This window comes from Dermacentor albipictus, chromosome 1, assembly GCF_038994185.2.
Source record: "Dermacentor albipictus isolate Rhodes 1998 colony chromosome 1, USDA_Dalb.pri_finalv2, whole genome shotgun sequence".
NCBI classification, from domain to species: Eukaryota; Metazoa; Arthropoda; class Arachnida; order Ixodida; family Ixodidae; genus Dermacentor; species Dermacentor albipictus.
Window position 1 is genome coordinate 389,814,560 of NC_091821.1, and position 23,989 is coordinate 389,838,548.

General features: G+C 46.6%; 2 protein-coding genes across 3 annotated transcripts in view; both read left to right on the forward strand.

The window, feature by feature from the left end:
* The window catches only part of LOC135914080 (uncharacterized), a 42,111-nt gene extending 30,879 nt beyond the window's left edge, over nucleotides 1-11,232 (forward strand). For both annotated transcript variants that reach the window (XM_065446821.2, XM_065446831.2), the window contains 5 exons: nucleotides 1,660-2,298; nucleotides 2,760-2,860; nucleotides 3,329-3,392; nucleotides 6,847-7,017; nucleotides 10,131-11,232. In XM_065446821.2, the coding sequence (XP_065302893.2) occupies nucleotides 1,660-2,298; nucleotides 2,760-2,860; nucleotides 3,329-3,392; nucleotides 6,847-7,017; nucleotides 10,131-10,817 (1,662 nt within the window). In that variant the 3' untranslated portion in view covers nucleotides 10,818-11,232. The remainder of the gene's footprint in view (nucleotides 1-1,659; nucleotides 2,299-2,759; nucleotides 2,861-3,328; nucleotides 3,393-6,846; nucleotides 7,018-10,130) is intronic.
* Nucleotides 11,233-19,442: 8,210 nt separating this feature from the next.
* LOC135913422 (uncharacterized) lies at nucleotides 19,443-23,470 on the forward strand. Its single transcript, XM_065446004.2, has 2 exons — nucleotides 19,443-19,701; nucleotides 22,829-23,470. Exons 1-2 carry the CDS (start codon nucleotides 19,465-19,467, stop codon nucleotides 23,411-23,413), a joined length of 822 nt encoding a protein of 273 aa, XP_065302076.2. The 5' UTR covers nucleotides 19,443-19,464; the 3' UTR covers nucleotides 23,414-23,470.
* Nucleotides 23,471-23,989: the final 519 nt, after the last annotated feature.

The following is a 23,989-nucleotide window of genomic DNA, read 5'->3' on the forward strand; positions in this document are numbered from 1 at the left end:
ATAGAAGCCTACAAATCATAGGAAATTACAGGTACACTTATCAAAAACATAGATTGCTGCGTGATATCATACTTTACCACTTTGTTTAGTGAAACCACTAGTTTAAAGGCGTTACATATAAATATGCACAAAGTCTAACGTTGCTCCTGGCACAATGATGGATAGAATAAGAAGCTGAAGCTGTAACAGTCTACACCGTGTAAGTAGCACTGGAGCGTAAGACTAATAATAAAAGACGTCTATAGCGCAAATGTAACCAAAACAAAAGTCGCAGTTTCACACTAAACGCGAAGCATCCATTGCGATAGCGAATTAGTAAACAGCTATACGAAGTAAGGATAACAGCTTTATCAGCCGTATAAACTCGCAAACATTCGCTTATTAATAAATTAACGAGCATTATGTCAGCACGCACAGGCATACATGAACACATCACACTCGATGATCGCGGACATCGCTGTTAAAAACGCTGCCTTGAGGAAGCACGCCATGCAACAGAGACCGCAGTGGTCTTCGTGCTGCCCATCGCTTCAATGCAATCTGAGCGGCAAGAACGCAGCACGCACGAAGGTATGAGCCATCGGTGCACCTAGACTCGTAACAGATCGTGACTCGTCCCGTAAGTAGATCGCTTTCAAGACAGGGCGCACGTGGCCACGCAATACTCAGTTACAAATTAAATTATGGGGTTTTACGTGCCAAAACCACTTTCTGATTATGAGGCACGCCGTAGTGGAGGACTCCGGAAATTTGGACCACCTGGGGTTCTTTAACGTGCACCTAAACCTAAGTACACGGGTGTTTTCGCATTTCGCCTCCATCAAAATGCGGCCGCCGTGGCCGGGATTCGATCCCGCGACCTCGTGCTCAGCAGCCCAACACCACAGCCACTGAGCAACCACGGCGGGTAACAATACTCAGTTGCTGTCGCAGTACAACGCCGCCCCTCTCACTGCTGTCCCCACAGAGGCTTCCGCGCGACGGAGGACGGCGCGCTTTCCCCTTGCTTTCCTCCCTTGCTCGCGCGGGATCGAGCTGCGATTGTCGGCTCCCCTCGCAAGCTTTCACTAGCACATACAGCATACGGCACGCGGCGACGGCAAAAATGCGCTGGTAGTGTCCATATAATTGCTATCGCATTAAAATATTAATGTGTAAATGGTAATTGGGAACGAAAAACTTAACATCCTCCACGATACACATAACTATAGCAGAACACGCACCTAATTTTTTTTTCCGCACAGTATGTATCCCCTAGAGAAGTCCCACGCAATGACAGTTGTCGACTTCACAGCATGGACTAGGTCGACGTTGTCACGCGTGAGCGTATGGGATAGTAACCAGCAAAATATGTTGTGCCACAAACTTTCACATGCCAACGTGTGCCCTTCTAACCACTGAAGGTATCGCCCACACAAAGCGTAAACACGCACAGTGGACCGGAACAGAAAATAGTACGGAAATAAAAGAAATAAGCAGAACAATGGCGCAATGTACGCTTGTTTATTTTTTACGAGAGTGTTTGTTTTAGCGTTACTTCTGCTTCAACACTAGATGGTGTGCATTATTTAGCTATGCTGTCTTCACAGCTACATCGCCTTCTATAAACTCGCACCTATAAACTCTTTCAATTATTTTTGCTTTGTCCTGTAATTCCAGAGCAACCCCGTGAAACAAGTGCTCCAGGCACCGCTGCACAATGACCGTTCTTATGGTGGAAAGTTGTCTGCGGTCACATCCTATGTAAACCGATCCAGGCTCCAATTTCGCAAACCACCCAAAATCACAGCACCTGCCGTACTGCCGCTAGAGCCGCCAAACAGACGTAAGCCCGAGGCTAGCGTGGCCGAAAGAATCACTACTCCGAGGAAGTGGCTGAAAGAGTTAGGAATACACAGTCCACAAAACGAAAACACTTACGTGTTGCGACGGAAATACCTGCAAACCCTAAAAGTACCTTCAAAAAAAGTAACCTCCGCACAGCGCAAGAGACTTCACCTCCAAATTTCATCTAACGGGAGTGCTCCTGCGATACTACCTGACATGAACATCGCGAAGCAACCAAGCGATGAGGAGGGACCCAACTTAGTCCTTCGACAAAGGAAACGGCATCGTGCACATCGCCACCTCCGTTGTCGCAGCAGCCCCGCAGCGCAAACGGGAGAAGCTGGGAACTTTGTGGGTGGCGGTCTCATGTGGTTCCCAGCTGCATCATGCGTGGCTTCTGGCTTGGATTGGAACTCGGTGCACAGCACCGCCTGCTTGCACCAGCAGATCGCATTCGTGCATCGGTACAAGGTGAGAAGCCACTCGCTTACTTGCACCTGTAGTGTCGAGGACACGTCCGGGCTCTGAGGTACCGCTTTGGCAGGCTCACTTTGTAGAACCTCCAATTTTTTACCAATACATCGGTTCTATCTCAAATTATTACTTGAAGAAAGCCTCTTTCATCCGAAGCACTTATGTGAATACCGAGAAAACCCGATTAGAGGAGGCGCAGATGAATCTTGTTTGTGTAGAAATGGCCGTATTCTTCAGATTAAATGTTTTGGCGATCGCAAATGTAATGCCAGCATGTATTTCGTGAACACGCATTGAAGCAGAAGCGCATACTACAACGCGCCACACGCAAACCTTGAGGTCACCCTAATTTAAAAGGACGCCATGATATATTTACCATGTACGAAGCTCTTTATTCTTTTGTCTTTATATGTTAAGCGTTCATGCCGTAATACTGCCAAAGGGTAAAACAATTCCAGATACTTGCACCAGCCCTTCCTTCTGTAAACGAGAGCTACGCGCCAGGATTTTGTGGTTCCTACGTTCCATGGAGCCATGTCACGCCTCATCATGTCACCGAGTAAGCTGTTACAATTGCTTCTGTTGCCCTAAATGTTGATATGAAAGTGTTCAGTGCCTGCAACTTCCTAAAAAGCCCGTGTACAGTTATTCCTTAACTCTTCTGTTGTTCCTTTAGCGTAAACATAAAGCAAGTGATCAAATAACATCTGCACCGAAGATACGTAGTTGGTGGTAACTATGTAGAAAAAAATGACATTTATGAAAGCAAATGTCTCTATGAAAACACGTTTGTATACATACTTGGCCAGTTACAGAAAGAGTTTTTATCTCTCTTATAAGTGCACTGTTTGTCAATAAGTTCCGAAGGAATTTATCGTGCGCGCTTTCAACAGGAAACTGCTTTCTTCAGGATTAACAATTTACGAATACATACTATCAATTTCATGTGTGCCAAAGTGCATGCATATTCTTATAACCAACAGCTGAATCTTCCTTAAATTCTTCGATTATGTTTGATTCCCTGCAGCTTACTGTATGATGGCAACATCGTCTCAGGTCTTTCGCTGCACAGTTTCGGCTTCATTAATCCGGTGAGTCTCACTTCGTTTGTGATTGGAAAATCCTGTTACCAATTCTTCATCGATACGCCCACAATAGGCGTCAAAATTCTTGCAGATGCATTGGGTTGCTTCAATTTCAAATGATTGCCATTAGGAAAAGATAACGCAAAGATTAGCAGCAACAAAGACAGAGAGAGAGAGATGGGTTGATAGATAAAAAGCAAGCCTGCTGACCACACTGTAGCTGTCTAGCGCGTGGCTCACACCGTAACATTGGTCAGCAGTGGAGAAGGAATGGAAAGAAGACAGAGATAGGAATGAAGAGACTTCCCGGAGCTGATAGCTCTGCTAGCATAAGATGCTCTGTGAAAACTATCATAAGAAACCAACACTGACACTAAGGACAACATAGGGGAAATTACTTGTGCTTAATAAATGAAACAAAGAAACGATAAATTAATGGAAATGAAAGTGGATGAAAAAAGATTTTACCGCAGGTGGGGAACGATCCCACAACCTTCGCATTTCGCGTGCGGTGCTCTGCCAGTTGAGCTACCACGGCGCCGTTTCTCCATCCACTTTCTTGGGTATTTATGCTTCCTAGTAAAGCCCTGGGAGTGTTAGCCAGCGCCACCACTCACAAACTATGACGGTGGGTGTATAACATCCTTTCTGCCACAGGCGTCACGATTACGGGATCTTTCTGGGCGAGAGCAACCGGTCAATTAACCCACACTTGCTACCTGAAGGCAGCAATGTTGCCGGATTCGAGACACTCGTTATGTAATGAACGAGAAGAAAGGGGGTTAACCGTGGGGCCCGATTGGTATTACTCATATCATAAGAAGCCAACAAACACTGACACCAAGCACGACATAGGGGAATTACTTGTGCTTAATAAATAAAACAAAGAAACGATAAATTATTGGAAATGAAAGAGGATGAAAAAAGGGTGCCGCGGTAGCTCAACTGGTAGAGCATCGCACGCGAAATGAGAAGGTTGTGGGATCGTTCCCCACCTGCGGCAAGTTGTTTTTTCATCTACTTTCATTTCCTATAATTTATCGTTTCTTTATTTCATTTATTAGCTCAAGTAATTTCCCCTATGTTGTCCTCGGTGTCAGTGTTTGTTGGCTTCTTATGATATGACTAATAAAAAACGGGACCCTCGATTAACCCCGTTTCTTCCCAACTGTGAAAACTAGACACACCTAGTAGAAATGTGGAAAGCAACAGGCAAGTGCCGCTGCGCCTGCTTCCTTGCGGTCTGCGTATCCGGCTATACCTAGCCAACATTGGGGACACCGTCAATCTTGAAGAGTCCATGAGCCTGGCTGGGGCACGATGGGCCTAATGTACGCGGGCAGGTCCATGCGACCAGAGGAGGCATACCACTCTGTCGACTGAAAGACCAAGTTGAGATATTCCCTATATACCACATACGAAACAAAACGTGTTGTTACCGAATTCGGTATGTAAATAAAACCATATGGGTGGTGGTATATAAATAAAGCCACAATTAAATAATACATAAAGATTGTATACATGGAATTACTTATTGAAACGCACACACGTCGCACCGAAAGCCGAATTCTAGGCCTACCTTGACCCCCCCAAAAAAGCTAATTCCGAATTCGGACGTATCTTGAGGGGTTTCTAACTCGACAAGGGGTAGACGCATACAAACGGGACCGGTACCAAACGATTTGTCTTGACGAGATATATCGGAAAAGATGGCTAGATTAAACTAATCACATGAGCGTAATTTCTGTGGCAGATGGCGCTAGGCGTCATTGGCGTCACATCATTGGTTTCAACATTGGTTGAAATCTGGGCGAAAACACTCGTGTACTTAGCTCTAGGTGCACGTTAAAGATCCCCAGGTGGTAGAAATTTCCGGACTCCTCCTCTACGGCGTGCCTCATAATCAGAAAGTGATTTTGGCACGTAAAACTCCATACCTTTTTTTTTGCAATATGTACAAGTGACATGTTTGTGAGCTTGTTTATCATATGGGAAAATAAACGTACAAACTCGTATTTCCTTTGGTGTACCTCACTTTAATCTCATTCATATCGATTATAGTAAACGAAGCACCTAAATACGCTCGTACTTCAACGTCTTGCAGACGGTGGCGGCAATTTTTTGTATGAGCACCAACACCGTATATATCTTTTATTCCGTGTCTCCTCCAACACCGTATAACTGCCATAGATCATCTATTGTAAATTTACGTGAAGAATTCTGGTGACGCGTGAAACGGCCATAACGCATCTTACATATCATAGCGCACGTCTGATTCGTGTAATTGTGCGATAAGAAGACGCTGTTTTCGCTGGTGTCGTTTTGAAGTTGAAGGGATGCGCAAGATTTTCCGTTGCACTGCGAGCAATGCATCTCTCACCGCTGTCGCCTTTATCGCGTGGGCAGCAGCCACGCTTACATAAGAAATTTCGAACAGCATAATTCGCGGATACCTGAAAAGAATATTTGCCATTGCATCCGATCAGATGCTATTTCTATACCCACACTTTTGAAGCTCCACACCAAGAACGAACTGCCAAATGTGTCTTCTAATGTTAGCGCATTCGTTAGCGCGTACGCTTCTGAGATTCATCCAACGAACTGACTTACCTGATATCCGACTTGAACCCGTCAGGCAACGGCCACATGTCACGTCAATGATTCCAGAGGAACGTATGCTAAGCCGCTGAGATATTATGGCGACCAGCCTTGTCGTTATTGTAGTTATCTTCATCGTTCGGGTGCGAAGTATCGTTCATTAGTTTAGTCACAATCACGCGAAATGACAAATGAAAATCAAACCTCTTGGTTCCCCCTCTTCGTCCCGCTTCATCATGACCTTAGATTCTTGATGGCGGCTGTCTCCTAGTAAATCGACTGGGCCTGTATGATGGGGCCGGTGGAATCGCTTGCTTCTTGGTTACTTGCCCTTAAATGTTTGCCCGGAGCCGAAACGTTACACTTTCAGTGCACAATTTCTAATGAGCCGTTTATACATATAAAGAGGCGAGTCAACCGCGTTTGATATCGATGACAAGAAATTCTTGGGTGCTTTAATATTCTGAACCGCTCCACATTTTTAGATTGCAGTACCTGCAGGATCGGCACTTTATTGTGTGTGTTGAGAAAAGCCATACTTCCAGTTCCGGATTTAGGCAGGCGCGGTTTCAACTAGCACATAGACGTTTCATTTAGGTCTTTCATACAAAATGCGCGATGGCAGTTGGAAAGTTGCGACCGGATACCCAAATCACGAACCCCTAATTAATTGTCTTCAAAAGAAAGCTCTCTGAAATATACCACCATTCAGGTGGTATATTTCAGGGATATACCATTCAGGGATAACGCCACTGACTAAGTGGCTGCATCGCTACCGGAAACTTTACACGAGCAGCTGGAGTACAAGTAATTTCAACTCAACATCGAAAACGCAAGTTCTTTGAACATTCTTGATGTGCAGGGAGGCTACACATTTGAGGTGCTTCCTCACACGGAGCGGATCATCCTTGTGGGAGTGCCATTTCACCGCAGGGCTCTCAGCCTATGCAACCTGAAGCCCACGACATTGAGCCTGCTGTTCACTGGGACGGGTTTACGAGATGGGCATCAAGGCATGCACCGTTTTGGTCAGGTAAGCTGCATTTTGACGAGGCCTGTTTTAGACATTATCTCATCTAACGCTTGTGGAAACCCGAGCCCATATCTAGTTAGAGCGCTCATTCTTTAGGATTTACTGCAAGCGAACCACATCACTGCGATGACAACTATATGGACAGTCCAAGCGCATTTCCGCCGTCACCATTGGCGTCGCTGTCATGTTCTATTGAAGTCCAAGTTCGATAACAGCGTGGCCGCGCGCAGTATGCTGTAGGTAGGAGTGAAAGCGTGCGGGAGTGAGCCGAGGATGGTGGCTTGATCCCGCGCGCGCAAGGGCGCAATCAGGGAGGAGGCACGTCGTCTTCCACCGTGCGCAAGGCACCGGTGAGGGAGGGGGGTTTGAACTCCAACGGTGGCTCTGTATAACGCAGCTGAGCGCACCCGCGCGGGCCTTATCTTGAAAGCGATCTACGATGACTAGTCAGCCGCGCAGGCCCTATCATTAAAGTGATCTGCGATGAGTACAGAGTCTAGCCTGCGATGAGTACAGAGTCTAGGTGCACCGAGGACTCATAGCTTCCTGTGCGCTGCGTTCTCGCTGCTTTGTTGTCGTTGAAGCGAGATACAGCATGAAACTCAGTTTGCTCGCTGCTGCTGCCGCTCTTCCACACTCCAGTGTTTCGACAGCGTGTGTACCTGCTCATCGAGTGAGTTGTGTTTATGTTTGCCTCTGTGCCCGTGACAGCATGCTTGTTAATTTAGTTAGCAAGCGAATGCTTACGTGTTCATACAGCCGACAAGACTACTATCCTTACTTCTTATAGCAGCCTACTAATGTGCTATCGCAATCCATGCACTGCCTTTCGGGCTAAATTTCGACTATTTTTGTGCATATTGTAGTACGAAGCCACGGGACATATATTTGAACTTAAACAGTGGACCAAGGCTATATAAAAAGTACCAAATACATATACATGCGTGAATGCTTATATCATGGTGGTAGTATTAAAAAACCGTCGAATCACGTTTTGTTATTCCCCCTACGCCACGAGGGTCCCATTCGAGTCCCGAACAGCTGAAGTGAGAGTGGAAAGGGGGGGGGGGGTGAGGGAACAACATTCACGACAATCTTGATATCTCATGACAAGGTGCACTCATGCAAAAATCTACTAAAAAGGTCTTTATTTCACTTTGGTCACCGAAAATTATTTCAATGTATGGTACTATTACAAGGCCTGATTACGATTCCATGATAGACTGTGTAAGCGCCACTGAATGGGGACGTAGAAAGAAACAGATACACAGAGACAGCACTACGGATTCATGGATTCAAACCAGCTTGCCCACCAACGTGTTTTAAACAACTGATTACGATTTTTCCTTCTCAAGCTAATATAGCGAAAATAGTTCTTAATGCGTTAGCATTATTTGGGCACTTCACGCACATGATAAGCACGCAGTGTGGCACAACACTGGGTAGTTAGTAATCAAACGGGTAGCGCATCGGGCTGTTGTGCTGAGGTAACAGGGTTGACGCACTTGGGTCACTGAGTATGTGGTAACGTGAACATACGTGCCGCTCTTCAACGACCCTCTTCCACGCCAACATGGGTCACTTAATCGCGGGACTGGGTAGACACCGCTATTCGACAAAACTCTTCGACGCCAACTTGGAGTACTGGGTATGTGCCAATCGGTCTGCGCTTGTCCCCAATGAACCTTTTTGATTTCAACTTGGGTCCCTGGGTATGTGACGGTAGGTATTTGTCACTCTAAAATGAAGGTCTTTGACGCCAACTGGGGTTACTAAGTATGTGCCACTAAGAATTTGCCACTCTTCAATGACGAAAAATATCTCTTAAACTTATGCGATGCTGAGTGGAAGGAAACAAACCCAGATCACAAGGGTTCCTCAAGGACAGCAACCTGGCGCGTTAGCATTAGCACGCTGCACCACAAATGCACTGGGCATGTGCCACTCTTAATGATCCTCTCACCAGCTTTGGTCACTGAGTATGTGAGATCAGTCTGTGGCCAAGCAAGGGAACAATTCTAAGGGATTGCAGGCAGCGTCACGCCACGCTTCTCATCTCGAAGGCCACGCGAGGCCTTCCTGGCAGTGCCACTAGATGGCGCAGCGTGTCCAGAAAGAAGCGCGAGAGGACTCCGATTGCTGTATGACGCGTTCATGAGTGTTCATACGCACCGGCCTGCCATGCATTTCGGAGGCCATGCGTGGGCTTCGCGGCGGCACCTCTAGATTGCTTGTGTATGTTACGGAAGCGCAAAGAGGAGTCCCGCTGCAGCACATGCTTCATACATAACTAGTTTACATGTTCGCAATATATTGTGTCCACGTCGCTATACTAATTCAAGGCTAACGCACTAACATCGACAGTCACCGTAAGGTGGTTCTGTAAGATGGCTCTGTCGTAATTTTTTGTAATCTCATTCGGGTGGCCTTGTATCTTCTGCGTACCAGCTAGAAGCTGAATGCGCGTGAGCCATCTATGACACATCTGTGAGCATGGCTCCCGCTCTTACGTCCTCCCTCTACAGGCTTGACCAAGGAGGTTAAAGAAAAACTAAAGGAGTGGAATGTCCCGTAGCTTCGTACCAGGAAAGGTGAAGCCAATGCTTGCCCCTCCTTTCCCCTGAAATAGAGCCTTATCGGGTGATCTCCGCTTCCAGATTTAGGAGTTTGGCTCTGCTTTTGTAATGGTAGACTAATTACAAAATAAAAGCTGGTTGTTTCCAACGAAAATAATAACTGCTTCTGAGTCTAGAATATGGTCTTCTCAGTACAGTAAGCCAGGATATTCAGATTTCACACTTAAACCAGTAATACAGAGATAGACGTAGATAAGTATCTGTCTGGTAAAATAAGCCGTGATTATCCAAGTAGGTTGATTAACTCGTGGGAAGTGTGCGAAAAGCGCGTCTTCACCATTTGTTATCATTTATGTAGAGTTTTATCGTGTCCTCCAGTGCGGCTTCACCTTCGGGACATCGTTTTCGCTCCAGCAGTTTTTCTTTCACCTCCTTGGGCTCGACGTTGTTTCACTTCCTAGCTGCCAGAACACTAGACAATTCACGAAACAAGGCAATGCCAAAGACTTACTTAGCGTTCCCATGTTTTCTATGCAGATTTGCAGTACGCTCGAGGACTACGCAAAGATGAACCCAAACAACCTCTACTGGGGCTTCCCCACTGTGCCTGTGAGGACAATGTCTGTAGCCGTCCGTGTACCCGAAAGGAGTACAGATACTACTATCACACCCGTCTTGCCCATAGCCTCTGAGTCGGCCGAGGCGTTCACTCAGAGAGTGTTCATGGAACCATTGGCTTTGTATCCAGACGCGCCCGTCGATTACAGCGAGGCGCACACTGATTTTCTTGAGCCCGTCGTGTTCCTCACTAATTCCATCGAGCATGACGACGACGCTATTGACGAAAACGTCGTTCCGCCGATATCTGTCGAAGAAGTCGCGGCGCCTGTTGTCGAAGGTGCCGCTCAAGCCGTGGACGTAGTTGCCGAGAATGACGGCTTCCACAACATGATTGAGACGCAGAACAGCGTCGAAGTTGTCCATCCCATCTTTGATAATGAACAGAATGACGTGACTGTTGGAAATGAGCTGGCGGTGGACGGGCTGTCTGCCAACGTGCCTACCGAGGACGTTTACGACGGCGTAGAAGCCAAAGCCGATTACATCGGCTATGATGCAGGACTCGATTTAGATGACGTAGATCCCGCGTACTATCAAGACGTTGCTGAACCCGTAGTACACGTGACAGAACAGATGCTATCATTTCCCACCCCATCACTGTAGTTACATGACAGTGAATTCCGAATGGGTGTCCCGGACGGAGTTACATTCCCGCTGATGGGCTCCGACATGGCCGCGTAGTTTGTAAAAAAAGTGAAAGCTTTTTATAAGTTCTATGACGACCGCTGTTATACGTCCACATCTATATATCGCTAGAATATTGATTCCATGTATTGCCCACGTGCACCTCTTGTGCTTTGGTAATTAACAAGAAAATCGGATTCCGGCCTGCACCTTGGTAGACCATGCTTATGTGATAAGTGCAAGTTTCAGCTAACGAGTTAAGGAAAAGCCATGTTGCCTGTCTGACCTGCCTCTATTACTGTAAATTTCAGGTACCGACGTTCATAACTACTACAAACAAGCCCAAAAATATTTCTGAAAGTAGAGAAATAAACATAGCATGCTTTGTCAAGAATTCTGGTTCTGTGTCTTTGTGATACAACTTTCGATCATTAGCCGCATATTGCATATCGTAAGACGAGCCTTACGAAAACTTACAAAGACGACGGATAGCGTAAGAGTTGTATTGTTGATGAGAAAAGTGTGTTGCTAGTAAAAAAAACTCGAACATGAATTAGTACTCGTGCACAGCAAGTCGAATCTCAGACAATAGACTTACTAAACGCCGGCTACTTGCAACCGCTGACGGTTACCACGTCCAATTCACGCAGAAATGAAACACATTAAAAATAAGATTTTCTACAATGTATTGAAATTGTCATTTGAAAATATCCGAAATTATCATTTGCTACGCATTATTAAACCAAAAGTGCCGAATAAAACAACGGACGAAGGAAGGCGACACGGGACAACCACGTAGGCGCACTAACAACTGAGTGTTTTATCTCTTGACAGAGGAATAAATAGCTGCTGCCAAGAACCAAAACAACAAGTATCCTGTTTTCGTTGTGCGATGTAGATGACGGCAATGCTTTGTCTTCTTTTTCTTGTTTTTTTTTCTTTTTTTCTCCCACACTGCGCTGGTGCGGCGCGCGGTGAAATCGCGTGTCCTTCCTTCGTTCTGAGCCGTACTGTCGTTCGTTTTCATTTTAGTTCACTTTACGGACATTGGCCAGCCCATAGAGAGAGAGAGAGAGAGACGAAACTTTAATTTCCACTGGTGTGGGCTGCAAGCCTGGGCCAGGCACGGCCCCACTGCGCTTAGAGGCCCGCTAGTCCATGTCGCTGCAGCACATCTGCAGCACACGTGGGGGTGGTCTTCTGCCGGTGCGGGTCCGTCACGCGCAGGGTGGCCTCCCATTCCTCCCCTGTGGAGAACACGCCCCGCCCCCTATCTACTATCCTGCATCCACCCGGGTGCCTTCACCACAACTTGCCGCTTGTGCTCCCAACCCACCGCTACCCTAACACACATCCTTATGGAGTGCCCGGCTGATGTTCCCCCGCCGGGCTCGGAGACAGCCCAAATATCCCCCCTACGAGACCACGCTGCGGGGCTGTCTTTTTTTGTACGCCCCCTACAAGACCACGCATACGGCTCATTCATACAGGTCCGTCAGGTAAACAGCCTTGCTGCAAAAAAAAAAAAAGGAAAACACGGAGATACATTGGTTTTATAGTGCACCAAAAACATACGGGAGCGTTACACGATATATTAATTAACGTGCTTATAATTTCCTCATTTTATTTCTAACACAGAACAATATTAACGAGCACGAACAAACGCAGACGTTCTGCACGGCCAGCAAGAGTTTGCAGACGCCACCCTTTCCATTACCAAACTCAAAATAAAGGCAACGTCAGCAATCACTCAAAGCAACAACAACAACAAAAAAACAAATGGACATCGTTATCAAAAAACAACGGAGGCAAAGTCAAATGCTACAGAAATAAATATTCGAACCTCGAGGGCATTTCCGAAATCACGTCGTGCGAAAAGAATAGAGTAACCTGATTACATCATCTCATGAAACGAGGCGCTGACGTCAAAAGTGTGCCCTAATTGCTCCTAAACAAACGCCGAAGACTTATGCGACCTTGCAGGTATCACAGCCCGATTTCCAGCGAAGCTATACTTTTCCAGCATTAGCATAGGAATTTCAACTGACTGTAATTATAAACCAAACATTTTAAAACGTTGCCCGCACATGACTGCTCACATAGAGCGCTTTTCTCGTGTGTTCTCATGTGTTCTACCTTTAAAGGAGTAAGGAGAATATGAAAACCTGAAATAAAAGAATAGAAAAGTTCCGAAAGAATCGAGAAAAAAAACAGCCTTGAAAGAAAAAACAACAGCAAATGTGGTTCGCGGCGCATTTATGAAAGATTTCTGATATCCATTACATCGCTTTTGTCCTGGTAAAGGAAGAAGGTGTTTCGTCGAGTTTCCCAGAACAATCAACGAAAAACATTGCAAACGTGTGAAAGATTGTTTAGCTGATTACATGCCCGATGCTTGCATCACCTGCAACTTTGACGCAAAACGGCTGCCTAATGTAAAAATATTTTTGGGGGAACCCGAGGGAGATCGTCATCCTCCCTAAAACATTAACTCACATTCAACATATCTAGTAAACCGAGCATCTCACATGGACCATAAGAACACGCAGCTGACTCTAGCTGATTAATTTTATTAGCCGGCAGCAAAATAAGATGCGTACCACTGTGCCAACACATGGTATTGACTAGTCGGCATCGGTCTTGTTGACAAATGGTATTTCAACGTCACTGTCTTCTGCAACTGCAGTGTTTTCACCCGAAAGTGTATCATTGGCTGAGAACATCGTTGTGCCAGCGTCGGTAACATAAAATTTGCGTTGAACATCGGAGACCTCCCACTGAGGCGCAGTTCCAGTCCTTGTCCTGTGATGCTCGGAAGATTTATTGAGCACGCTAGGTCGTCGCAAGGTGATAAGAGTCCACGCTGCAATCAACACAATGATGAAAACGATCAGCACACCGAGGAAAGCCATCTGCAGTGACGTCACGTCCGAATCAGGCGGGCCTTCGGGAGGACTTACGTAGTTCTCGACCATGTACGCTGTCTGAGAGCTGGCGTCCTGCCCGGATGAAGCCTGCTGCGGGGCCTCCGGCTGCTGAGTCGTCGGGTCCCACAGCGATGGGCCCAGCATCTTTCCCCGCATCGGGAAGCGCCGGTGACGGAAGTAGCTCAGTCGCTGGTCGTTGAGGGTCTTGGCGTTGCCGCCTACCCCGTGCGACTGGAATGTCTCTTGCACCAAGGGCTTCTCGTCTAGGGGCTTCATCTCATCTGCTGGTTCCAGGTCGGCGTTCTCGGTCACCAAGCTTCTTTCCTTGCCTTTTTGAGCCATCGACTTTGGCTGTTCTACGGGCGGCACGCGCTGCGGTCCCTTGGGCTTTGGTGGCCTTGTATCAGCGGCGGGAACGTTAACGGCCGGCTTTGCCAGCTGTTGTGCCGTCAGTGGTAGTTGCTTGGGCCGAGGTGTCGAGGCAGCAACTTCAGGGAGAGCGGCCGCAGCTTTGAACTTATTCACTTCTAGCGTCGCTTTTGCTCCTGTGGGATCCGGTTCCATCGGGCCAGCTTCTGAAGGTCGACGAGGCTGACCACCCTGGACGATCTCCTTCGCTTTTTGTGTGGCCATTCTCGGTGAGCTTTGGTGGGAATAGCCTACTGTCTTACTGGCACCGCAAACAGCTAGTGCACCTGCAGGAACAGCAGAACGGATGCCGGAAACGGGCCAACTTGCTTTTCTTCGTCCTTCTCCTCTTCTTCTTTCGCCTGCTCCAGTGGATGAGGGTCCATACAGAATACTGTATGGACATGTGTAAACGCATTACCGTGAATTTCGAGAACTAATTCCTTGCCAACCATTTTATCACTTGTTACAACTAATTGGAATACAACAAGAAAATACATTGGTTAAAGAAGAGCGTTTTCAAAACAGGCATTTTTTGCAACATAAAAGCACAAGAGGGCGCTATCATTCTTAACACTGTACTGTATGCTATTACGCTCTAGGCGCATTTACACAAAGCACATTGCAAACTAGTAGCTGTAGTGGAATCATACGCGCACCGTCAATCATGACGCTGACTTGGGTGCGACTAGGCTGCTTATTTCAGTTGCATTGTGCCCAAGGTCTGCTAAACTACCGGAACCTGTTCCCTTTCCATTCCTCCACTGCTCGTGGCACAATAAATTAGGCAAAAGTATGCGTGAGATCTGTTCTGTTAGATGAAAAAAAGTGTTTAGAGCAATGGGTGTGCTGGGGGGGGGAGGGGGTATGAAAAGTGAAACAAGTGGAGTCAGAGAGAAAAAAATTATTTCCATCTGCTGCTTTATGTAAATGTATACCAGTATCTACGTCACGGAGTATTACGCCAATATTTCTAGCACCATGCCTTAGCTTTCTCAATCACGGCTGACGACCTTGAGTGGGGATGCAAGAACCATCTAAAGAGTAGGAGTGGTATCATGATTTGGAGAGACAGATTTTATTCGAGGAGACACATATAGGCTGGTCTGAGCCACACGCTACTCCGTATCGAGGAAAAGAAAGAGGAAGAGAGGTTAGTGAGAGAATAATATATTTTAAAGCGACGCTTTTCTTTTTTTGCCTCACCCCGGCCTTTCACGTTGGCGGGGTAAGTATCAAGCGGGGACGCTCGAGTTTTTAAACCACGAAATTTTTACAGAGAACGCTTGAAGCGGTTGATGCGCCACTTTTTCTTTGGAAGTGCCCTGCCACAGAAAACATGTTCGAGAAGGCACCTTCCTCCAGGAGCAATATCACCTACTGACACGGTCAGCCTCCGGCCGTGGATTTGTGGCCCCCTTTTTAGTTCTCTTCTTTCCTATGTCGTGGATTCCGGCCTGCATTCCCTAATATAGGAGATGCGGGACCGATCTGGGCCCGGAGGCCATTTGTCTACTTCTGCAATAAACCGGCTGAAGTACTTGATGTTTAAAATAAAGACGTTTCTACCACCAGCGACAAAACATTACCACTGAGCGCTTCTCTGTTCCTCCTAGTCAAGGAATAAATCACGATTTAAAACCTACACGTATAAGGGCAGGTGATGTTACCCTCTAAAGCTCACAGAGATCTCACTGAAATAATGCACTCGATGTTGTTATTGTTGCCTGAAAACATACCTTGGTTTAGTTTGATGCCAATGGGTACGACTCAACCCACTACGCGGGTTGGCAACGAATCCGGCAGAAGTAGGTAAAAATGCGAAAACCTAAATAGAAGTAATATCACAGGGCGTCATGGCCAATCCAACTAGGCGAAAGGCACCTTAGAGAAGTCGTTTTCATTGCACGTCTAATCCACGACATTCGATGCTCCGCAGTTCCGCAAGAAATACTCCGCAGTTCTCAGTTCACCGAAATAACACATTTAGTAGAAGAAGCCAAAAAAGACCTGTAGTAAAGCTTTTACCTTAGTATTGGGCCAACGCATTCTCGTAAACGAAACATCAAATTCTCTTGCTAAATACAATATGTTGTGCCGAGGGAGTCTCAAATGCTCAAAATTGAACTTCTTCAATGCACACGGCTTGGATATTCCTTTAGGAGATAATTTTTTTTATCTTGCAGCAGTGATGTACGCCGAAGGTCGTAAGAGCCTCAGCACCGAGCCTTGAAGCCTGTAAGGATGAGACATACAAATACCCAGACAAAAAAAAATATTTTGTATTTAAATCTGCAAAACAGATGAAGAATAAGCATTATCAACTCAAAGAAAAATATTTGTGGAATTTTTTTCAGCAATAGGGAGAAAACCCCAGGCATGTAACTGGAAATCGGCTTCACGCCAAGCCGCCTAAGGCTTCATTTGGAATTTATACAGGAATCCCTCATCATATCTGAGCTATAGGTGTACATTCCATTTGTTTTACGTCACGTGTGTGACACCAGTGCCGCTGGAGATAGATAAATAGATGAACTTTATTAAAAGTATAATCAGAAAAACCGCTAATGGTCGGGGCCCCTAGTCCGGGGCTCCGCTGGCTCTTGTCATCTTCTCAGCTCTCTGTAACGGCTTGAGCTGGTCGTCGAGGGCCGAGCTGAACAGCAGTGCCTCCCATTGCTCCCTCGTGGTGTTCGTGTCGGGGTGTTCCATGTTGTGTAGTGTGCACTCCCACGTAATTTGATAAAGGGTTGGTATGGCCCCACAACACGGGCATTCATCCCTGTAGGCTGGGGTGTATGCGACGTAATATGTTTAGGTTCGTTTAAGTGCCTGTCTGGAGCCTACGCCAGGCAGTGGCATGTCTTTAGATTTTGATGGGGTGGTGGATATTGCAAGCGACGCCCTCTTTCTCCTCTGACAGTACTTTTAAAAGAAAGCGAGCCGCATGCCAAACTTCTTCGTCCCGTGTTTCTGCTCGAAACCAACAAATGATGCTTGCTGCCTATCTTTCCGTGTGGGCCGAAGACATTTAGCTAGAAATTTCGTACTCATTCGACAAGGAAGAATTTTCTGGTCTGTTGCCTGCAGGCAACACTGGTCTATAAATTGCTCAAAGGTGCCACCGCTTCGTACTCACGAAACGGCCAGATCGGTTTTCTTGGTCTTCACTTCACAAAGGGCGGTGCCTCCGGACGCTCCACTTTATATAGCAGCGATTTTCGATCGTCAAAGGAGTGGAAGTGCACGCCACCTTCCTGCGTAGTCAAACAAAATAACTATGGAGGCACCTAAGCAATGCTTACGATTAACAAATGTGCGAGAATTACTTGTATCTGAGTCAAGAAGCTGATTTAAGCGTTACGTCGAAATTCTGCCGACTATAGCGCGGCTGCGTTGAACGTGCATCCTGTTTGAAGCTCCTACGACGAGCACGGACGTGCCGCAGCGTAGAACCGAAGGCAGATTCCTGCACACGAAATCTGCCGCGTCCGTCTGAGGCAGATTTGGCGCCACGTATGCGCACGCTATATACTACGATTTCCCTGTCGACGAACTGCACAGCGCACATTGCTTGCGATGCCACACCGATCTGGCCCAACCGACCACCAAGCGGCGTACGTGCGTCGATTTGACATTATCAAAGAATGTGTTTGCAGTTGCGTGCATGCCGACCAGTGTATACCATAGCGACCACAAAGCCACTGCGGCCATCGTTACTAAGTGACAATGAGTGGTGCCAATAAAGTCTTTCGCACATGTTTTCTTACCAGAATGTTTACAGCTCGGCTGGTCATCCACCTTCACCCCCCCCCCCCCCCCAACCAGGACGGAATGGCCTTGAATAGTTTTCTAATGCTCGTCCCTGTGGCTAAACGTTCTAGTGTTGACGTATATAGTGCTTGTGGATTGGGAACCTCTGCCGTGCCGTGCAGTGACCAGCTGCAGTGACCTCGGGCTATCGTGTGTGCTCGATGGTTTTTACTGAAGGCTTCGTGTCCTGGCGTCCAGATTATCGTGGGGCGAGGTATTACGTCGAGGCGCTTGAGAATATCGCGTGCTTCTCTACGGAGACGGCTGCTAACTTAGGCTCTACATGCCTCGACAATCTAAGATGACGTGGAATTTCTCATCCTGTCGCGAAATCGACAGGGTACACCAAAATTCGACGGATTTCTTGCCAATCTCCCAAAGTGGTTGTGTGCCAAAGCTTTTGTACGTAAAAAAGACGAGGAGGTTGCTTTTTTGTTTCATTCATATCATTTTCTGCTTGAAATTCATATAAATATTTTTAGATATATATCTCGCCGATCCCCCGCTATGGATGTAAGGTACATAAACCTAGTAGCGAAGCTGCCATAGGAGCCTATGCTTTCAAAACATGTCAGTTCATCTGCGGTTCATGGAGTTTAGCGCAATCTGCGCGAGGACGAAAGACTTCCGGCGGAAGAAAAAATAATGGACGCCATATCCATAAACAACAAAAGTGACGTCATTTTGATGTCAAAGGCGCGAAATTTGTTTTGGCAGCCTGCCACTACAGCTGTATTACCCGCCATTCGACTTGATGGGAATCCGGAGCTTTCAGCGCGGAAAGCGATGCAGTAAATTGCCTGTCGTACGGGTGTCGAAATCGTACTCCTACACAGAAGATACTTTCTTTGGCGGACGAAAGCGTTTGCTGCCGAGTGCTGGACCCATCGTCGGACGCCAAGACCGTCGGCCAGGCCAGCCGCACGAAAACAGCTGAAATAAACAATTATCTGGAGGTCGTAACTCACAACTTCTCACTGAAAGTTGAAGAAACGATGAAACCGCCGATGCCATCAAATTGAGACAAACGTCCACACGAAAAATAACACAGCATGTGAGGGGGGCGTATTGTAAGAGGTGAGCTATACGAGCGCGCCTTTCTGCACACTTCAAGAGATGCATTGCATTGCAGGTGATAGCGACGATGGGCGCTGGAAAAAGGTATTTATTGTTAATGATAAAATAAAATAGAGTTGACTTTACTTTATTTGTCACGTATATATAAAATTTATTAGTAATTGTATTTTCGTTGAATGAATCAAACTGTCTCGCTTTAATTAAAAACGCTTTAGTTTTCCTTTCGCGATGTTTGTTCCCTCCAAGCATGTCGCACTTCAATCACTGCTTCCATAACCCCTCCTGCTGATGTCCGTTACAATTGTTCTGAACCACATTTCGCCCGAATCTTCGCGGCCTATTTGGATCGACCTTGGTGGTTGTGTACCATGACTCCGACATGTTAAGAAGACGAAGAAGATATGGACAAGACACAAAAAGCACGGATCAAGGACTCAAGCCCAAGCATCTACGTCACGCCGCCAACAAATGTTGTGGCTGAGACGCAGAAGCAACCGTTATCCTCACAGCGTGAAGCGCGGAGTGCAGCACCGACAAGCAAGAAGAGCAGCGGTGGTATTGAAGCCGTGCCCCGTCCCGTATGTGATCCTCCAAAGCTCGGGAGCCAGGATACTCTGGTGCCCGCACAGGCTGCAGGAGTGAGTTCTTTTTTTGTATGTGTTCTTCATACTTTAGCCTCATTCACATTTCAGCAACTAATTTCATGGTAACTTAATTCGTCTGACACGATGACGAAAGCCACGTCTTAAATGTCTGCCGAAATTTCAGAAACATCATTGCGCCTCGTGAAGGCATTTGCTTTTTTTCGAGCACTCCAGAAAATGCTTGCTGCTACTCAAGTTGATTTGCCTGTACGCCAGCTGCGCCACATTGCGTCATAAGTAAGCCATGGTACTGCAACGAATTTTAGTGTATGTAGAAGACATGGGCATCTCCTCAGTGGTGGCCCAATGTTCTGCACGGAAATTCTGAGCGCAAAATTCGGCAGATTCACGTAAGACTGCTTACGTGTGGGGATGCGAAAGCATTATACCATTATTAGACCTCGGCACACCATGGACGCGCTCATGTTTGCACTCATGACGTGCCGTCACGTCTTCCCCATTGACTGCGTCATCATGTGCCCAGTGACGCATGCGCTAGGCACCGCTTTAGTCAGCCCTAAACGTGGGGCCATCATCTACATCTACTTAGGGCAGGTAGTGACCGCGGATCCGGATCATGAGACTGAAATTAAGAATGGGCTGGGGTGCGTTTGGCAGGCATTTCCAGATCATGAACAGCAGGTTGCCATTATTCCTCAAGAGAAAAGTGTATAACAGCTGTGGCTTACCAATACTCACGTACGGGGCACAAACCTGGAGGCTTACGAAAAGGGTTCTGCTTAAATTGAGGACGACGCAATGCGCTATGGAACGAAGAATTATGGGTGTAACGTTAAGGGATAAGAAAAGAGTAGATTGGGTGAGAGAACAAACGTGAGGAAATGACATCTTAGTTGAAATCAAGAAAAAGAAATGCGCATGGGCAGGACATGTAATGAGAAGGGGGTATAACCGGCAGTCATTAAGGGTTACGGACTGGGTTCCAAGGGAAGGGAAGCGTAGGAAGGGGCGGCAGAAAGTTAGCTCGGCGGATGAGATTAAGAAGTTTGCAGGGACAACATGGCCACAATTAGTACATGACCGGGGTAGTTGGAGAAGTATGGGAGAGGCCTTTGCCCTGCAGTGAGCGTAACCAGGCTAATGATGATGATTATGGTCATGATGATGACGACGACAACGATGATGATGATGATGATGATTATGATGATGATGATGATGATGCGTGGAGCCGTCGTGGCGTCAGGAAAGCCTACTCCTCTCGCACCCTGGAGGCCCGAATTCGATACCCGCCCAGACTGAAATTTCCGACGTATTCTTTTCAAAGCCATTAATTTACCTTTTTTACAATAACCTCCCTCCGAAATGCGAGGTCAATTCGAGAATTTTTGACATGTGTTTACGCCTTGCGCCGTCGGCCATGTTTAGTACCATCTTTCGGCCACGCCGATTAGGACGGGTTTACGCCAATATGGACATATGTATGCTTTCGCATTAATAAGCTCTGTTAGGACGGGCTTCACGAGCACTAGTATATTGACAAAAGGCAAAATAAATACTCTGAGGCTTGCAATTGCGGGAGCGTCAGTAACTGCTCGAGCGAAAAAGGCGCAAGACGGAAAATAAATGGTTACAGCACACTATAAAGGTTTTGTCAGTCAGCATTCCTTCCATGTTATTGTATCTGTTTCGTTCTCCTTATACCCTCTGCTCACATAAAGCCCGGAAAGATATACCTCACAAATCAAAAGTAGTTGACACTCGCATGTCCAATTGTATATGTCGCACAGAAAAGTCTTCGTGATAAATTCAATTCAACTTTACCTTTGCCTGATTACAAGGAGGGAGCGGTTACATGGACGCTACTGCAGTTAGCAGCTTGGCGTAGGCGGTCGCTCCCTGCTTCTGGCAGCAATGAACAGCTCGAACAAAAAATACCTAGAACAAGGTCCTTATTTATTTTCTAAGTTGTCTAAAGTATAATCTTTTTAAACTGAGAGCGCGAGCTCGGTAGAATTACCTTTTGTGAATCCATATTGAATCGAATTAATAATATGGCGCTCAATAAAAGATGAAAGGCGCTTAAGAATTATCTTTTCAAATCCTTTCGAAAAAGTAGGCAAAATAGGTGCAGGGCAGTAATTTGATAGTCCATTGTTATCGCCTTTCTTTTCAATATTGAACTTACCTTGACGTGCTGCTTATTTTGTGGAAACACCCCTGTCCATAAACATATATTGAATATATGCATTAAACAATGAGCAAGTTCATGTATGGCGAAATTTACTGGCTTAATCTGTATTCCGAAGTCATACAGAGCTTTGCTGTATTTTAGAATGCTGAAAGTGGCAAGAACCTCACTTTCAGGTACGAGATGCACAAAAATAATTTCGTTGTTACAAAGCTTGAGGTCGATAAGTATGGCTGCCTGATGAAGAATGCGCAACAGAAAAAAAAATTGTTAAAGACGTCTGATGGTTCAGTTTACACGCCATTTACCACCATGTTAGTGATCTCTAACTGATTTAGTCCAGAAAATTGAATTGAACGTATTCACTCTAGGCCCCGAATTCTGCTTAGACGAAGTGAATTGTGCGCAATAATAGTGGTTTCTTCGCTACGCCCATAACTTTCGTAAGTTGATTTCTATATGTTTTGAAAATGTTAGCCTAGTGGGACGTCTGGTCTGCAGAAGAAAAGCTTTTTAAAAATGTATATTCCGTTTTTTTTAAAATTCCGCTAAATAGATCAGGAGTGATCCATGGTTAGCAAGCTTTTCTTCATCGCTTGTGTGTTTTACACGGAAAAGAAGCATTGCAAACAGCGAGAAATTTTTTCGTAAACTTATCATACGTGACTTCAGGATTTATTTCGCTGAGTACGTCACTCCAGTCCCTATCAGCTAGTCGATCTAGGAAATTAGAAAAGGTAGCATGGTTGACTGATATGGTTGACTGCTCTATAGGTACGTCGTTATGACTTTTTTTTCAGCAGTGAAGTTCTGCTGTATGGGTAAGAAAACTGGCAAGTGGTCGCGGATAGGAAGGCTTATAACAGCCGATTTTAAGCGGTGTGAGTCAACGTTTCTAATTAGTAAGGATTTGAATTGCTGAACACTATGCTCTCTTTTGAAATGTTCCGTTTCATTTCCTTTCTTTCGCAGCCTTCTCCGAAGCCAAATCCGCAGCCACAGCCGTTCATGGTCGTGAGGCCAGCCGGCGGCTCCGCTGTGGCGGACACTTCACCAGATAGCTCAGGATCGGCGCGCGGCTCAGACATCGCCACTTTCTTCTGCACGCTCGTCTATCTCTTTGTGATGCTGGTCGCCGTGTTTGTCCTCGTTTACCACCTGTTGAGCAACAGCCGACACCAGGCTGGGCTATCAGATTCGACCACGTCGTCGTTGTCCACGCGCGGCCGTGCCGACATCGAGCTGCCCACGACGTTCACGGTGATCGCGACAAAGTCGTCGCCTCGTGGGAGGCACGTTCATCGGGTAAATCACTCCATGAAATTTGACGACTACGCCGGACGCCGGAAGCACGCGACCACTGCCACACCGTGGCCAACTGCCACGCAGAATGATAGTGCGCCTGGAGAGGAAGACCAGACAACAGCCATCGCGCGTGACCACCCGGTCGGCCGACAACGCCGGCTCTATGGCATCATATCTACGATCGCTGGAACGCCCTCCGAGGGAAATTACGAACTCAAGTCCCTCTTTCGGACCTCGAACCACCACACCTGAACTGCGTTGTATTTTGGGGGAAAGTTATTGTAGGAATAAAGTTTACATAGAAGTAACTTCAGGGTACGCGCTGCTCCATTCACTGGGTGTCACATGTATAAAGTGACGCAAATGATAAATGGCGGGCAATGAGATGAATTCGTAAAAAAAAAGCCGTCTATGAAACTACCTGCGTCATCACTTAATTGTCCGTTTCCATTTCGCACTCTTTTGAAACCGAGAATGGGGGCTGACTGTGGGGTCCCTGCGAGCTGCTTTCTAAATCGTCAGTTCCGGTTATGCGAGGTTCGAGCCGCCACACGTGATGCTACTCTTGCAAGAACGCATAACTCTGTGCTTGCGGTATTTCCAGTGTTCCGCCGCAACACGCCATTCAGGGTTGTTATAGAGCCCAATCTCCAGTGCCTGTAGGCGGCCGTCATATTATTTATTATGATGAGGATAATAACGCGGCCGCTGCCTGGAGACTGCGGTAACGACGAGGGCGACAACGGGTTGCAGCAGGTTTGCTGTGGTCAGTTTCCTACGGTGGCGGGTTCAGAAGGCGCTGCAAACTTCTCGTCTTCTGTGGAGGCC

What these genes read in the sequence shown, in the direction of transcription:
- LOC135913422 (XM_065446004.2), top strand. Translation starts at nt 19,465, where the DNA reads ATGGACAAGACACAAAAAGCACGGATCAAGGACTCAAGCCCAAGCATC. An exon ending in TGCCCGCACAGGCTGCAGGA is followed by an intron (nt 19,702 to 22,828) that starts GTGAGTTCTTTT and finishes TTTCTTTCGCAG; the next exon opens with CCTTCTCCGAAGCCAAATCC.